The 18,161-nt window shown below is 41.8% G+C and overlaps 1 protein-coding gene and 1 long non-coding RNA gene across 3 annotated transcripts in view; one reads left to right on the forward strand and one right to left on the reverse strand.

Moving 5' to 3' along the window:
• LOC124265681 overlaps positions 1-18,161 on the reverse strand; it is a 21,717-nt gene continuing 3,556 nt past the window's right edge. The window contains exons 2-4 of the long non-coding RNA XR_006895504.1: positions 15,159-15,163; positions 5,481-5,487; positions 1-86 (exon numbers count right to left, since the gene is read on the reverse strand). This is a non-coding gene — a long non-coding RNA (uncharacterized LOC124265681). The remainder of the gene's footprint in view (positions 87-5,480; positions 5,488-15,158; positions 15,164-18,161) is intronic.
• The window catches only part of LOC124265663 (conserved oligomeric Golgi complex subunit 8-like), a 21,045-nt gene continuing 14,606 nt past the window's right edge, over positions 11,723-18,161 (forward strand). For both annotated transcript variants that reach the window (XM_046700466.1, XM_046700474.1), the window contains exons 1-6: positions 11,723-11,828; positions 12,541-12,737; positions 13,026-13,129; positions 15,438-15,609; positions 15,916-16,077; positions 16,432-16,483. In XM_046700466.1, the coding sequence (XP_046556422.1) occupies positions 11,765-11,828; positions 12,541-12,737; positions 13,026-13,129; positions 15,438-15,609; positions 15,916-16,077; positions 16,432-16,483 (751 nt within the window). In that variant the 5' untranslated portion in view covers positions 11,723-11,764. The remainder of the gene's footprint in view (positions 11,829-12,540; positions 12,738-13,025; positions 13,130-15,437; positions 15,610-15,915; positions 16,078-16,431; positions 16,484-18,161) is intronic.

The following is an 18,161-nucleotide window of genomic DNA, read 5'->3' on the forward strand; positions in this document are numbered from 1 at the left end:
GTTTGCTTATTATCGATTTATTTATGCACTTAATGTTACGTTGGTCGACAATCCTTACATGACCGAAAACCGAATACACAAGGATACTAAAATTATTAACAAAACTTAACACAACAATTACTAGAGAACTCACAAAATGACTAAAAGTCCAAAATTTACGTTAGGGTTAGGTTTAGGGTTGGGGGAACGGAAGGAACTCTTTCCGTGTTTTACAACAAAATTTCACAAATTACGTCAAAGGGTATTACGATGTATTCGTAATGTTAAAGGTGTTCAAGTTTAAGCAGAGACCATATATCGATATAATAGATTATTATATGGTGTCTGGTGGTAGGCAGAAGTTTGCCCTCAAGTAACCCGGTCAATCTGACATAGAATCTAACTGAAAGAAACAAATAAAATACCAAAATAGTTTTGTCAGACCCCGACATCACAACAACGGGGTCAGCTGTTTTCACGCAGTAGGTTCAACTCACCTCAGTTTCCGCTTTTGACGTTCCCGATCCCAAGAACTCAGTGCGAACTCGTCGTCAATCAGCGGTTCGTGTTCGGGTGTTTTACCGAGCGACATGACGCGGGTCAAATATATCGGACTGACCAATTATCCCTGTCCACTGTAGTCGAACTAGCGGCAAAAGAGAAAAGTGATTTGTCACTGTTTTGTCGAAGATTGTTGTCATATGATCACTGTCGTCTAGAGTTACGTCCCTTTGTGAGCGAGCTTCCCTTTCACAATATACCTAACAACATATTTTTTTATCTAAAAGCCGTGAAATGACAAATTACTAACATAAACAGTGACAATCTGTTGTTATTCCAAGATGAACAGACGTATAAATGTATATATTTATTATTTCCAACTACAACACCACAAGGTCGTGTTTATCTTTTTAACAGCTGTGGCGGAATGAACAGTAAATGGGACAATTACCATATCTGTATAAAATGTCGGAAGCAACATATGAATTAAAGATGAAGAATATAACGTTATGGATGACAACTATTGTTTAATCCATAGGGCGACATTTCGATTTAAATTCTTACATCGGTATCCAGCTAAAGTCTATGCAATAAACAATAAGTTGTCATCCATCACGTTGTATGCTTTATATTTGACACCCAACTTCTTGAATGCCTATCAAACACATCACATGACCCAGTTACTCCCATTTAGTACCATACACATCCGGTATTAATGGGTACAACAAGGACTGGTCGACTCGGAGTCAGTATAATGTGTCTGAGTGGGGTATTCATGCTTCACTGTGGCATGTCATCTCAGTGAGCTAGTTTCAGTCTGGGCTAGTACAAGCAGCCGCACATACACACGCTAGACTAAGGCTTAGTCTCTGAATGTATATAATTTGGATAGTAACAAACAAGCCCATTTTATTATTATTATTATTATTATTACAGGATATTTATATAGCGCACATATCCACGCACTAGTGCATGCTCAAGGCGCTGGTATTTTTTCCCTCGATCACTGGATGTCAATCTCAACGGCACATCGCATTATCAATCTCAACTCCCTTGGGAGTATACAACTCTTGCAGCCACTAGGCGCACCGAGTTATTGTGACTTTCTCATCCTAACGATCATTTATATTGAAAAGGAGCCCTAGGGAGACCAGAGATTCAGAACCTGAGGAAATCTAGACTTGCTTTATTTAGGGCTTTAGCACTGCAGAGGGGGTTAGGCAGTAGGGAAAATAATGTTGTTCAGGGACTGTGAGACAGACTAATACACACGCTTGCACGTCGTCATATGAGCGAAATATTCTCAAGTACGACGTTAAACCCAATTTCACCTCACCTCACCTCACCTCACCTCACCATACACATCCCCTGTTACCTCCTTGTCGTGTCAATACACAGCGTTAAACCCAATTTCACCTCACCTCACCTCACCTCACCCCACCTCACCATACACATCCCCTGTTACCTCCTTGTCGTGTCAATACACAGCGTTTAACCCAATTTCACCTCACCTCACCTCACCTCACCCCACCTCACCATACACATCCCCTGTTACCTCCTTGTCGTGTCAATAAACAGCGTTAAACCCAATTTCACCTCACCTCACCTCACCTCACCCTCCACCTCACCTCACCTCACCTCACCCCACCTCACCATACACATCCCCTGTTACCTCCTTGTCGTGTCAATACACAGCGTTTAACCCAATTTCACCTCACCTCACCTCACCCCACCTCACCATACACATCCCCTGTTACCTCCTTGTCGTGTCAATACACAGCGTTAAACCCAATTTCACCTCACCTCACCTCACCTCACCTCACCTCACCTCACCCCACCTCACCATACACATCCCCTGTTACCTCCTTGTGTCAATACACAGCGTTTAACCCAATTTCACCTCACCCCACCTCACCATACACATCCCGTTACCTCCTTGTCGTGTCAATACACAGCGTTAAACCCAATTTCACCTCACCTCACCTCACCTCACCTCACCCCACCTCACCATACACATCCCCTGTTACCTCCTTGTCGTGTCAATACACAGCGTTTAACCGAATTCCCGTGAGGGGCGAGTATGACGTTATATAACGTATGGAAATATATACTAGCCACATAAAGAAACTGTGCATTGTCAAAATATTATCCCAGTTGAAAAGTACGATAACAATGTCAAAGGTACATATAAACTTTAATGGAGGGATCATGAGACCATAACAAGTCGGGAGAATTTCAATTGAAAATTCAATCACAATGACGCCACGAGTCCACAAGCGGGACAGGGGTCAAACGACCATGTCACAAGCTCAATAACGGGTATGTCCACCATCGGCACTGAGAACAGCAGTGCATCGACGACGCATAGAGCCTATCAAACGTGCAAGGAAGGCTTGTGGGATGTCACGCCAGATTATCTCAAGTTCAGTTGCAAGGTAATGGACGTTTTCTGGCGGATGAGGAAGACGGCATAGACGTCGATCCATCTCGTCCCAAACATGCTCTATCAGGGAGAGATCCGGTGAATTTGCAGGCCAAGGTAGTAAGTCAACGTTGTGGTGTTGCAAGAAATCCATAGCAACCCTTGCCGTATGAGGGCGGGCATTGTCCTGTTGGAATGTTAACCCAGGGCCATGACGTTGCAGAAAAGGAATTGCCACAGGTCGAAGAATCTGATCCCTGTAGCCCACACCAGTTAGGTTGCCCTGAACAATCACCAAAGGAGTTCTTTGGTGTGCTGTTATTCCACCCCAAATCATCACGGAACCACCACCAAAGCGATTCTTCTCCAAGACACAGGCCTGTGCATAACGTTCTCCCACGCGTCTATAGGCACGTTGACGTCCATCACTATGGGAAATGTTAAACCTGGACTCATCTGTAAAAACAACATTTCTCCACCAAAACAAGGGTCTGCGGACATGATTTCGGCACCACATTCGGCGAGCTTGTCGATGACGTTGTGTCAGGATAGGCCGTATGGCGGGACGTCGTGGTCTGATCCCGCGATGACGTAAACGTTGTCGAACTGTGTTGGGGTGGATACGGCGAAGTCCTGGGATGGTTCGGGCAGTCATCACTGCAGCCTGAAACCTGTGGCGAAGATGGGTCACCCTTATCCATCTGTCCTGTCTTGGTGTTGTTACACGTGGACGTCCAGAACGTGGCCGATCGATTACGTCATTTGTGTTCTGGTAGCGTCTCACCAGTGCAGAAATGGTGTTCCGGTGGCAGTGGAAATGTGCAGCCACTTGTCGTTGAGACATTCCCCCACGGAACATCCCAATGGCCTCATGACGTTGTGCAGACGTGAGCCTTGGCATGCTATGCGTTTCAATAGCCGTTTAATTTTTTGAACGATGGCAAGGGCAGGGGTTGAGCTTTCCAAAGTGACAGTATTGTGTGGCATTCATTTGCTCTGTTTCTCTTTCCCGGAATGCACGTGCAACAACGTATTGCACGTCTCAAGGACGAACCCACTGACGTCACGGAACGTGGCACGTGCATGCATGTTGAATACATGTCACTAATCTCTGAGTTTAAATCCTTATGGGTCTACACAGGTTTGATAAATTTAGATTTTAAATTTTTGTATGCGCAGTTTCTTTATGTGCCGAGTATATATACACGGGTGCGGGATGTTAAAACACGTGTCCGTCTTTCATCTAACGTGGTTGTTGTTTTGTCCAGGTTTTTCACACACGTGTCATACCTCACTGGTCAGCTGAGATCGTACGCGAGACAACGAAGTTCATGATGTCCACGGTGGAGTTAACGAGGAGCAATCAATCTATGTACACTCAACCAACTTAAAAAACTTGACACAATTAAAATTGAATCTCACAATGGAAGAAGTGTATGGGTTGTTAAGACAAGACAAGATTTTTATTAGGTCAAAGACCAATACAGTTTAGATCAATTGAATATTAGTCGGTGATCATGGCGAGTTACGCATATAGACAACGATCATATCATTATTATTATTATTGCCCAAGAGTGAGAATATGTGTAAACGATTCACCAAATTTTTGTTTCTTTCATTTAAGATATGATAAATACACTTCGCCCGTTTAAATACTTCAAAACTGTTTTCACATTTTAACAATTTGATAAACTTAAACATACTTATATTTTATAAAGGCAAGAATTTATGGAAGTCAACTTCGCTATTTTGAGGGACACGACGTTTCAGAGTATATCCTTACTTCCTCACCCCATCATACTTCACCTGATGAAGGAGTGATGGGTTTGGTTGTTGTTTTACGCCGCACTCAACAATATTGCAGCTGTGGCGGCGGGCTGTAAATAATCGAGGCTGGACCAGACAATCCAGTGATCAACAACATGAGCATCGATCTACACAATTGGGATACGTAGGACTGAGAATATGTTCCGAAACGTCGTGTTCCTCAACATAAAAAAGCTTGCATCCATAAATTCTTGCCTTTATGTATATCAGTTCCAACTGTGGTGTCAATACTTCATACTATCATCCCAGTAACAACACAGACCATGGAATGGGGATTGCAGCATATCATTTTATTGTAAAAGAATGTAGATAGCGTTGAAGGACCCCTAGCGTGTGCATCACACTGACAAAACTGTTGGAACTGAGGGTGTAAATAACAAGCGTGACCTCCTACGGTGGCCGAGCGTGACCTCCTACGGTTGCCGAGCGTGACCTCCTTCGGTTGCCGAGCGTGACCTCCTACGGTGGCCGAGCGTCACCTCCTACGGTGGCCGAGCGTCACCTCCTACGGTGGCCGTGACGGCAATACAACCTCTCCACGTGGACAGGAGAACATGTCGGATCACTGTTTCCTGTTAACTTCAAAACTGAAACTATAAATAAACTAGAAATCAGCCAGGGTGTCACTTGTTTTAATATCATTTCCATCACAATTGCCCAGTCGCCATGCATTTAAAATGAAACATCTCACTAATTGCAAACATTCTGACAACACTGTCACAGCTGTTTCGTATTTCCATATGAATTAAACTATATTTCTGTAAGTTATTTTAATCAACAATATTTTGTTATACTACAACTATATATTTAGGGTTTTGTTTGGTTTAATGACAGTTCATTGTATACACAGTATGAGTCATACACTGTGCCAACAACTATAGTCTAATCTCTGAGTTACACGGTTTAGCTTCACTTAGTACATGATATGATTGGGCAGGGAACACGTGGTGTGTGCGTGCGTATAATAGTGTTAACACTGCAAATATACTGGACAAAATAAGTTAGGGATATTGGTATTTTTATGATTGATATTTTATCAGTGTGTCAATGAATAAATAGATCATTATTCATAATTTCCAAATTTTCATATATCCGTAACTATTTTTGTCCAGTATAGTAATGTGAAAAAAATAACATTTTGTACTTATGTGTTTTAACCAACCTGGAAACAGGTAAAGTACCCCTTAATAGGTTGACGGCTAAAAGACCTTTGTTCAAGTTGTGTCTCCCAAACACACCCGGTGGAGCATGTCAAGATCAAGCTGGTTTATTGTATACATAGTGTTATAATGACAGGCAAAGTATGGACTTTGTAAATAGTGGAAAGCATCATAACATTGTGAAATTAGTTGACAGGAGAAATCACTCTTTCTTAACGACAGCGAATGTGTTAAAAACTGGGCTAATTTTACATGGACATATTCGTCTTCTGATGATAAAATTCTTATAAGTGTTTCCCTTATCTTTCTTTTTCTCCCTCCAAAATTTACCAGAATGTTGAATGAAAGTGCTTAATTTTTTTCAATCGGAGGTCTCTTGTTTTGCTCTTATACTTTCTGCGTGATTCTTTCTATTGTCGTTTCGTGTAAGTCTAAATTTCCTAAGCGCCTTCCTCGCGTCGTTTGTAGGCTGGCGTCTTAACAGCTGGCATCTGACTGCAGGTCGTTTCATGTATTTGGCTGCATCCAGTATATGACTTACGAACTGGCTGACAGCATCATCATGGAAAAGGGCATTAGCTTTGTCTGTTTAGCAGACTTTAAAGTAATCTGATAACCCACTGTCCCACATGTACGTACCCGCGAGATTAAGTGTAATGCCTGATTGTTTATCTGACAGGAAATTTCTGCTTTAGCTTTCCCGTGTATGAAACCTGTATGTGACTGTCCAGTGTTATCTGTGACACGAAGGTACGAAACTGCTGCTATGGCTTGCTCTGAAGCGTCACAATAAACCAGTACTTCCTTTCTACTGGAGAGGTCATAGGAGGTGGGAACAAACATTCTTGGAATCTCAAGGTCCTGAAGTTGCTGGAGAGAACTGTTCAAGTTGTTGATCTAGAGGTTCATCCCAGCTTGACTATCCAACCATTGCATTGCGAAGTAGTAGTTTTCCATGCACTGAGACAGGAGCAATAAATCCCATTGGATCAAATATGCTATTAACAGTTGATAACATACCACGTCTCGTATGAGGCTTCTCCTCTTGTGAGACTTTGAAAGTGAAGTCATCACTTCCCAGGTTCCAAAGCATACCAAGGCTTCTCTGTAAAGGGAGAGAATCTTCTAACAGATTTAAATCTTTGAAATCCTTTGACAAGTCTGTATAAGGAAATGATTGCATCAATTCAGTGCTGTTTGAAACAATCTTGTGAAGTCTCAAGTTACCATTCTCACTAAGTGATTTCTGTGTTTGTTTGAGTAGGCTAACTGCCTCTTCAGTTGATGAACATGATTTCAATCAATCATCCACATAAAAGTCTCTCTCTACAAATAGTTTTGCGTCTTGCCCAAAAGTTTCTTCTCCGTCTCTGGCTGCCTTCCGAAGACCGTAAGTCGCAACTGCTGGGGATGGACTATTTCCAAAGACATGTACTCGCATTCTTTATTCTGTCAGGTTCTTGGTGGGATCATTTTCTTCAAACCAGAAGAATCGGAGATAATTACGATGATTTTCTTTCACAAGAAAGCAATGGAACATACTTTCGATGTCCGCCATGAAAGCAACCTATTCTTTCCTGAAACGAAGTAGAACGCCAAGAAGACTGTTGGTTAAATTTGGTCCCTGAAGCAGGACATTGTTGAGAGATATTCCTTGTAGAGTAGCTGGAGAATCAAACACTGCTCGGATTTGTCCGTGTTTCTTTGGATGGTAAACATCAAATATCGGCAGGTTATGTCCGCGTCCAGAGGAGCAATACAATCTGATATGTCACGGAGATGGTTATATGGTACTTAGCCACTTCAGGTGTAGGAATTTCATCCTGCACATTGGGTACCTGGTTACACTCTATGAGATGGGGAATGTCAAGCTGACAGCTGCCATCCAGAGATTCTATCACAAGATCACTAGCGCGTCTTCCACTTGAGTCAGAAATACCTGAACATGATGTAATGGTGTATGGAAACCTCCTTCCACTTTAGCAAAGACTGTCAAAGAGTTCTGAATTACCAAAAGATACGTTGCTCTGATCATCAAACATAGTATATAGATTAACTGAAAGTTCTGGTCTTGATTTGGAGTAAACCTTGACAGGTATGATCTTTGCACATGATTTTCCTCCGCGTTTGTTTCCACATACCTGTGTACATTGGGATGGTATAGCCTCTGAAGAACTTCTTTCCTCCCCGCCATGATCTGTTGAGTTCTGTGCCTGCCTGGTTGAAGTCAACTGCTGTTTGTCCATGTGTAAAAATGTTGGGTGTCTCTTGCTGTTACATAAAGTACATGAAACATTGTCCTTACATCCTTTAGCTATGTGAGAACTGGTTGAACTTCATCTGAAGCAATAACCTTTGTTCTTGAGAAATTCCTTACGCTCTTCGTACGTACTGTTTCTGAATGCACGACGCTGATTCAAGGAATGTCCCGTTGAATGGTAAGGGCACTTGGCTGCATTGCTTTCATCCTGTCTGCTAGCGGATGGCTGTTGCGAGACGTCAGTCTTTCTCGTCGACACCTTTGTACTGTCAGCTACAGAAGACCTGGAAGACACGTTTGTGACATACATGAAACTGGGATCATTCTTTACCTTACTCATATCATGAATAAATTTGACAAGGAATGAAAAAGGTGGGTATGGAGTGTTATGCTGATTTTTGTAATGAAATGCCTGATTTGTACTGCATGTTTTGCATTTTTCAAACCGTGCAATCAGCTTATCAATTTTAGTTTCAAATCTAGTGCAACAAGAATGAAAATATTCCTGTCCCCTTTCCGTTAATGTCCTTTGTCTCTTTCCCGGGTCCGCTTGGTCAGATTGGTGTTGATCCCCCTGAGAATCTCCCATGACGATGACTGATGTCCGTTGGCCAGGATCTCCCTTGAATACTTCACAAAAGTTCTTACTATGCTGTCCTAGCGTTCACCCGCTTCAATAAACGATAAACTGGATCCTTGAATCTTGACTGTCGTTTATGGAAGCGGGTGAATGCTAGGACAGCAAACAGCCACTGGTTGGGAAATGAGAGTACGCTACACAGTTGTCAGTGGCTTGGTTTGAACCATACAGGGAAACCAATGGATTGAAGGACGACCAAGTGTGACGTGAGATCATAAAGACAGGACCCCACTGAGGTACACTCGACGACCACCATTTGCAACAACATGTTCTGAAAGGCTGTAGGTGAATTCGTAGACCAGACTGGTTCGTAAATTCAGTTGTGTAAATTTAAAAGATATGTATTAGGTAAGTATCGTCATTCAACATTCAACTACGCAGACCAGCAGAAAAGTAGCAGAAAACACTTATTAAGAAAACACTTACATCTCCTACACACAGTATTTCGCATTCAAAACAACTCACCACTTCCTAATTATTATTCACAACAACTCAGTGAAACCTGTTAATCCACATTCACAACAACTCAGTGAAACCTGTTAATCCACCCACAACAATGAAAACAGTCGGGAAATTATGATGAGTAGACTAATTTTGTCTGATCCGCCGACAAAGTCACACAGTAACAATATATTCGTATCACTGAAAACAAAAAATACAACACAAACCCTACATATACAAATACAAATACATGTAAACAAGTCTAGGCAAGATACGGGAAAATATTCGTTCACTCTTCAATCACACTTTTCTTGTCCTTAGCTGCCCTTAGTTTCGTATCACTGAAAACAAAGCATAACAACTTCGTTCTACACAATCTAAGTAATAATCAAACTTAATATACTTAATATATACTATTAGTCAATTATTAATACACGTCTACGAAATCACCGTCTACGAACCAGTCTGGGCTATGAATTCACCGCGTCTACGAACTGGTTCAGTCTACGAAATCACCGTCTCCCTTCTGAAACACCACGGGGCCGGGGATCGAACCTGCGACCTTCCGCTTTCCGGGCGGGCGTTGTAACCACTAAACAACGGACAGTTCCGGTCAGGAGGCATCACATCTCATCATCACGCTTCAGCAAGGTAATGCCCGTCCACATGTCGCTCGTGTTGTGACAGATTTCCTGAGACAGCAGAACATTCCGGTACTCCCCTGGCCAGCTGTTTCTCCGGACCAGTCTACTATCGAGCAAGCTTGGGATGAAATGGAGAGACGTTTACGTCAAGCCCAGATCCAGCCATTGACGTCCCCTCTCCTACGGCAAGCCAGCATAGTATCTCTGCCACAGGCCAGAAAAATGTGACGATTCGTCACATCTTGCACGTCCATTCAATATAATTTACATATTTCTCAACTCTTTTATTTTTGACGAGTATACATGTACACAACTAATTAAACATCTTTGATAGAATGGTTTAGTTTCATTGAGAAAATATCCTAAAACATGTGACACTATTTCGATTTGCGTAGCGATCCTTTGTTTACATAGGTTGTACGGCTCCACGTGCTGTTTAAACATATTTTATTCTATTCAAGAAGAAAGAAAAGGATTGGCAAACAAGGCTAAATGGCTTATATTAATGCTGCTCCATAATACATGTGAACGTTCACATTTGTGCATAATACATATTTATTGTGGTTATAACAAGTTATCTCTGAATAATAACAATCATGGATATCAACAATTTATCTTGGTTCAGTTTCGTGGCCAGTTGATACAAATAAAAAAAAATAAGAGAAGCTACAAAACTTTATGAATCAAAACGTTTTGATGTAATAATGAGTTATTGCCATTTAGCACATCCCGCAGGAAGAAACCTTTCACATAGAAATACGATTCGTAGCTGATGGAGAGCAAACGATGCAGCCAGTTTGGTATCTAAATATGTACTGCCATAGACCTTACTGTCGCAGTTGTGGAAGAATATATATGTAACAATGTAAAACATTATGAAGAGAGCGCCGAAAAGCTTTCGTGAGTCCAGTCTCTTCTTATTATGAATATGCGCGTTTGATTACAAACAAGAGAAAAGTCCGGTCACGTGATATGCAAATTAGCCTGTGGCAGTGATGTTATGTTAAGTCATCGCTGTGCCGGAGTGTGATTGACGTTAGGCTGAACTAGGAAAAGCGTTGGTTCAGTGAGTGAGTTAATATTTAACGTCACATCGGCAATATTTCAGCCATGTCGTGACGACGTTGGTTCAGACATATCGTACGACATTCCCCAAGCTTAGTGTCGTCTATGCGTCGTCGTTGTCAAGCCTGCATCAACGCCAATGGTGGACACACACGATACTGAATTTGTGAACTGACCTCTGACACCACATCTCTTCAAGGGCGTGTCACGTTGCGTGGTGTTAAATCATACATTTTTCGATATTATCCTGATTAAGGAAAACACCACAAATCATGTTATATTTTTGATTAAAAAAGGCATGACATCAAATAATGCACAGTTACCAGCGCTCTGTGTGTATACTGATGTTAGCTGAAACAACTTTGTTAAAATTACCGGGGTTGCTTAACTTCTTTCCGGGTGTATATTAAAATTATCACTTAGGTATCCTACATGGTAGAGGAATCATTATAATGAGTGGAAACGCTCTCTTTGAAAGTGCAAAATGTTGATTTAATGTTGATTTAAAAAATAACGGGATTTGTGTCAGTTGTAACATTACCTTTATCAACATTATGAACTGAAAAAAATAGCTTGCTGAGTGCTGTCAGAGACCATATGGTCTCTGGTGCTGTGCATGACCATTTTCACTTATTTCTCACAGGAAGATTTTCTTTTTTCGTCCAACGTTCTCAGTCATTACTACTGTATAATATGTATAGTATCTGATTCATAATCAAGTTTCAACTATCTATTCGCTTTGGATTTTTTTTTTTTTATCAAAATAAGGTAACATGGACATTTGCTACAAAAGTAGTCGTGGAGATAGTAGTATGCTGTTTCAAAATGGCGACTCTCGACGTGGAAGACGAAAACATTCTGACATCTATTTTCAAGGATGCATTTCCAGGTAGCAATGTCACTCTTTGTCGTGTTGTCATGACTGAATCCTAACACTAGTTCACACTTGCAAAGACTGCAAGACAAACTACCCCCTCGAGAGTATTTCTGAGTGCGTACATTCGCGTCCCAACTTGAACCTCTGTCGTCTGATGTGATGATTGTGTCATTTCAATGCCGCAGACGTTCTCAGCGAACGTGCACAGGGTATAGCCATACATGGCAGCTGTGGAGCTTCATTCACATTTTAGCAGGCCTCTTCTACGATTTGCCTAAAGTTTTTGGAGTATTGTAAGGGGACGTTATCTCCTTTCCGCGTTTTCAGATCAAGCACCAACGCAATATCCATTGTAGAATTGTGCACTCTGAATTATAGAATAGTCAGTTAGTACACCACTGACAAGGAACCCTGAGCCTTTGTAAAATCAAGCCATTATCTATTTATAATTGCACAAATAGATCTGTGATTTTAACGGACTTGAGTTTAACTTAATCAGATAATGAAATGGTAAAGGCTTACATGTTTTATTTAACCACTATTATTTCAGTTATTAAATGTGCTGCCCTGTCACAGGCGAACAATTATACTGACAGCAGTGATTTCATGATAGAATTGCCTGGTTATCTACATTTTCTGGTTTAAGATTAAACCATGTTTAACACACATTGTTGCCTATAAACATGATAAAACAGGCTTCACTGAGTGTTGACTTGTGTTGCAGACAGTTGGCAAGACAACCCAGACTTCGTGCAGTATCTGGTTGAGCTCAGCTCATGTGGTGTGGAGCGTCTCAGTCGAGAGCCGGACAGACTTGCGGAGGAGAAGTCCCAGATCCTGTCCGAGACACAAGACCTCGCCTTCCACAACTACACAACCTTCATCCACACAGCGGACTGCTCCAAGGAGATCTTTGAAGATGTACGTACCACCATGTTAGTCTGCTGATGTACGTACCACCATGTTAGTCTGCTGATGTACGTACAACCATGTTAGTCTGCTGATGTACGTACCACCATGTTAGTCTGCTGATGTACGTACCACCATGTTGGTCTGCTGATGGATATATTTGCCTAAAGTGTACATATAGTACATATGGTTGTCTGAAGTAGAGGTTCTGTGTACGTATGTTGCCAAAGGTATACATTCAGTAAACATATGTTTGGCTTCATTGTACTTCATATATATTTATTTGATTTATTCTCTCAGTTCCAGATTATAGAGAAGCATGTGGACAACTTGCTGACAAAGTTACCTCCCTTCTCTGACGAATGTCAGAATGTCGTGAAGAAGGCCCAGGAGATCAGCTCCAGGTACAAGTCTCTAACACCTCAGTTATGTTGGTTTGTTTAAAGTTCCGGGTCGCATCTGGGATTCGAACCACGTACCTTCCGATACAAAGTCTTAGTCCACATGACCACTATGTTAAAGGTCACATGCAACCAAAATATCAAAGATAATTCAAACACAATTATCACTTATTCATGACATATAATATACATTGCTGGTTATGAAAAATCATAAAAACAAAATTATAAGCGTACAATCGCAAATCAAAAGTGCAATATTTTGTACTTGGGTTTACTTCCCAAGAAACAAAGCAGCCGGGATACCGAACCCAGTCAGAGCGGGTGGGTGTGCACTCAAGTGTAACGGCTGGTTCATTTGCAGATGCCCTCACGGCTCATTGTGTGTGTATATATAGAGGTGTTGGGTTTTGTAAATACATGCTCATTTTTTGTGTATAACATTTTGCAATCAACAGACATCATAACATGTCATGTGTACAAGTATCACACTTGCCTGTCTGTTTAATTACATAATGTGACAGAGACAGAACTCGGGCCATAAATCAATGCGTTTTGTTTATGGTGTATAGCCTGATAGGTGTTCAATTTGCATGTGGTCAGTGATCGAAAATGTGTATTGAATATTGTCATTAGCAGGCAGGCAGGCAGACACATAGGTGTCAATAAAACAGACATTGAGTTTTGTCTGTGACAACGACATATCTATAACACAGTTAGAAATTCTGTCGCCGCTAAATAATAGCACTGCTTTTAAGTATCGAACTGAGAAAGTGACTCGGTAAGAAGAACATGTGGTGAAATAGACAAATGAAATTATATAAACAGTTAAATCGGTAATCTACTGTAATAACATATATAAAAAGCTTGTGCCTGTGAAATATCAACAAAACATTAGAAAAATAGCTCACACCAAAGCCTTCACCGAATATTCACCGGACAACCCGCTTCCAAGTCCTGCGAACCTATTTCACTGCTCATGTGCTATGAGCGCAGCCCAGCTGTTGAAACCACTTCAATTTCCCCAAGCGCTGGGGAAAGTTAGTGAATCGTTTGAACTACGATTTTGCGCGGGGTTTTTTCCTCGCGTTATGTTTCAACTTTATAAGTTGAATTTGCATTTTTGATGATTTGTTTCGGTAAGTCCATACCGAAAGGTATCAGAATCTGCAAAGTTGTGTTTTACGTTGCATGTGACCTTTAAAAGATGTGTGTCAGACACCTTGTCCACATGACCACTGACAAAGTAAGGATGTCATCTATGAGATGACTCCACACTCTGCTACATTTAGTGTATGAGTATGTAGACCTTGCAGTGACACTGGTATCATGTTTGTGTGTTTGCAGTCCACTATTGAACATGATAAACCTGCAGTGACACTTTTCCAGGCTAAAACGTAGACAGACCTTTATCTTGAACTTGTTTTATTGTTTTACATTGTCTGCAGACACACTTTACAAAGCGTAGCAGCGTAGGATTGTACTTCACGGTTCAAGCTGTATAAATAAAACAAACAATTTTTTAGATCCACCGGATGAGTTTTGAATGCTAAATAATTTTTTTGGCTGCTCACATGCATTTCAATTTATCTCTCTGTGTAACGAAAATATGATACACAAATCCATGTGATTGACATGACAAAACTGATGCTTTTCAAAACTTAAACATAGATATACTAAACTTAACACTTTCTGACCCTATCAAAAGTGTTTGTCAATGTGTATAATACTCATTGACTACTTACAACCATTTTTGGTCGCTTGTACCTCTAAAAGAGTCAATCAACACAGTGACATGAGCCATGTGCTTTGGTCGACTTCAGTCACCTGGATCAAAGTACCGACAGGGCCCAATTAATATCCGGATTCTTTTCCAATAAGGACCAATCGAACCTGGATCAGTATACCGGTAAAATCCAACTTAAATATTTTTCCTTATCCTGACTCATGCTTATTTGCTTTCTCATCCTCTCTTCAGAACAGTCAAGTGGAAACTTGAATCCCTTCAATTCCCTTGAAGCGAACGTACAATCACTCACCCTGAATTACCACCCTTCTCCTGCCAAAACCGGCACGTGACCTCGCCATGCCTTGCTCTTCACTCTCTCCTCTATCGCCCAAGCGGACGGTTGGGCGGACACTTTAGGGTCCCTTCGCGGCTTATAACTTCAAGTATTTTTTGGGATATATAGCACAAATTCTGCCGTGAATGTGTTTCTAAATATGTTATTTATCATGGTATGAGTCAGGATAAGTATAAAATATTAATTTTATCATAAAAATTACATATTATCCTTCCATATTATCCTTTCAGTCGGCGAATGAACACACTGACCTTGCAACGACACACACAGCTGCTTGAGGTGCTAGAGATGCCCCAGTTGATGGACACGTGTGTCAGGAACGGCTACTACGAGGAGGCCCTGGAGCTGGCAGCTCATGTACGGCGCCTCGAGAAGAAGCATGCCGCCATCCCAGTCATCATGGTGATTAGCACCGTTCATCAATTCACTCGAGCAGTCAAGTGTTAAATAAATAATTCACAATCTTACTTCGGACTAGCCATACTAGTCGGCTGGATGTATTACGGCCTCTCTTGGTCGCCGTTATGAATGTGTTTGTAAGCGAATTTTGCCATAGGATGCTATTTATAGATACACCAATCAATGACCATGTAAGAAAACTTGACTACTTTTGCCTCGGATGTTTTTGTGTCATATGGTGATAATCGCCGACAACCTTGGCACAAATATGGCCGACCAGTTCAATGTCTAACCCACTTGTCCCCCCAGAGCATCGTGGAGGAGGTGAAGACCTCGACACAGCTGATGTTGAACCAGCTGATCCACCAGCTGCGGACCAACCTACAGCTGCCAGCGTGTCTTCTCGTCATCGGCTTCCTGCGCAGGATGGACGTCTTCACGGAGGCTGAACTCCGCATCAAGTTCCTTCAGGTTAGTCAACCTTGATCATGACCCAACCTTGACCTACGCTGACCTCAGTGTCACTGCAGTCTGACCTCACCCTACCCCATCTCAACCTCAACCCACATTAACCCCACCCTGACTTCAACCTCCCCCTACACTGACGACACCCTGATCTCAATCTGACCCCGACAGTTTGAATTCTGCTCTATTGTTCATATTATCCACGCGTGACCTGTGATTATCTACAAACCGCCTTTATGTAGCTGAAATAGTGCACAACTGAAATGTATCTACAGATCAACTACCTCGAGTTTCACAACACAATAGGGTGATCTGGTCAACACTGACATGACCTCTCTGATGTCAGCCTCGTTGTTTCAGGCTCGAGACTCCTGGTTCCAGGGAATCCTAGACACCATTCCTAAAGATGACCGTGAGTATACATGTACACACGTACACACTTACACACATACACACATCTACACACATCTACACAGACATGTACACCCTGTTAACATACGTATGTGATACGTATGGGTGGCTGGTGTACTGGGGAGGAAGTGAGAGTAGCTTTGTGTGCGCGAGGGTGTCTGTGAGGAGCCCTGTGCTGGCCAGCCGGCATGGTGGTAGTGGTGTACACTCAAGCAAGAGGAATAAAGTACATGTCCTGGCAACTATGCCTTTAACACACACATGTATGATGTAAACACACCTAAATGCATACACAAACATTCAGATAAACACACCTACACTTATGTACAGACACTCAGACAGACACACCTACACTTCTGTACAGACACTCAGACAGACAGACACACCTACACTTCAGACACACCTACACTTCTGTACAGACACTCAGACAGACACACCTACACTTCTGTACAGGTACTCAGACAGACACACATACACTTCTGTACAGACACTCAGACAGACACACCTACACTTATGTACAAACACTCCGAGAGACACACCTACACTTATGTACAAACACTCCGAGAGACACACCTACACTTATGTACAAACACTCAGACAGACACACCTACACTTATGTACAGACACTCAGACAGACACACCTACACTTCTGTACAGACACTCAGACAGACACACCTACACTTCTGTACAGACACTCAGACAGACACACCTACACTTCTGTACAGACACTCAGACAGACACACCTACACTTCTGTACAGACACTCAGACAGACACACCTACACTTCTGTACAGACACTCAGACAGACACTACCTTACACTACAGACAGACAGACAGACACACCTACACTTATGTACAGACACTCCAGACAGACACACCTACACTTATGTACAAACACTCAGACAGACACACCTACACTTATGTACAGACACTCAGACAGACACACCTACACTTATGTACAGACACTCAGACAGACACACCTACACTTCTGTACAGACACTCAGACACACCTACACTTATGTACAAACACTCCGAGAGACACACCTACACTTATGTACAAACACTCCGACAGACACACCTACACTTATGTACAAACACTCTGAGAGACACACCTACACTTCTGTACAGACACTCAGACAGACACACCTACACTTTTGTACAGACACTCAGACAGACACACCTACACTTATGTACAGACACTCAGACAGACACACCTACACTTATGTACAAACACTCCGAGAGACACACCTACACTTATGTACAAACACTCAGACAGACACACCTACACTTCTGTACAGACACTCAGACACACCTACACTTCTGTACAGACACTCAGACAGACACACCTACACTTCTGTACAGACACTCAGATAGACACCATTACATACACACTCAGATACACCAGGGTTTTACATAGCTCTTCGAAATTGGGAGTTCTGGGGACTCAGGGTTTATGTATTCTGAGAGTCCATTTCCAAAATTGGGAGTCCAATAATTTGCATGAAATCAATGATCATGGATGCTTCCCATTTGATAAAGATTATGTTATAATATGTGTTACTTTCAAAGTCATTAGAATAATGATAGTGAACAGAATGTTTATATTCTAATAATGGATATCATTACTAACTCAGAAAATTCTTTCCCCCCAAAAATTAATATTGCATTCACAAGGACGCA

The sequence above is a fragment of the Haliotis rubra genome, unplaced genomic scaffold (assembly GCF_003918875.1).
Source record: "Haliotis rubra isolate DU_JTF1 unplaced genomic scaffold, ASM391887v1 Scf1215, whole genome shotgun sequence".
Classification (NCBI taxonomy): domain Eukaryota; kingdom Metazoa; phylum Mollusca; class Gastropoda; order Lepetellida; family Haliotidae; genus Haliotis; species Haliotis rubra.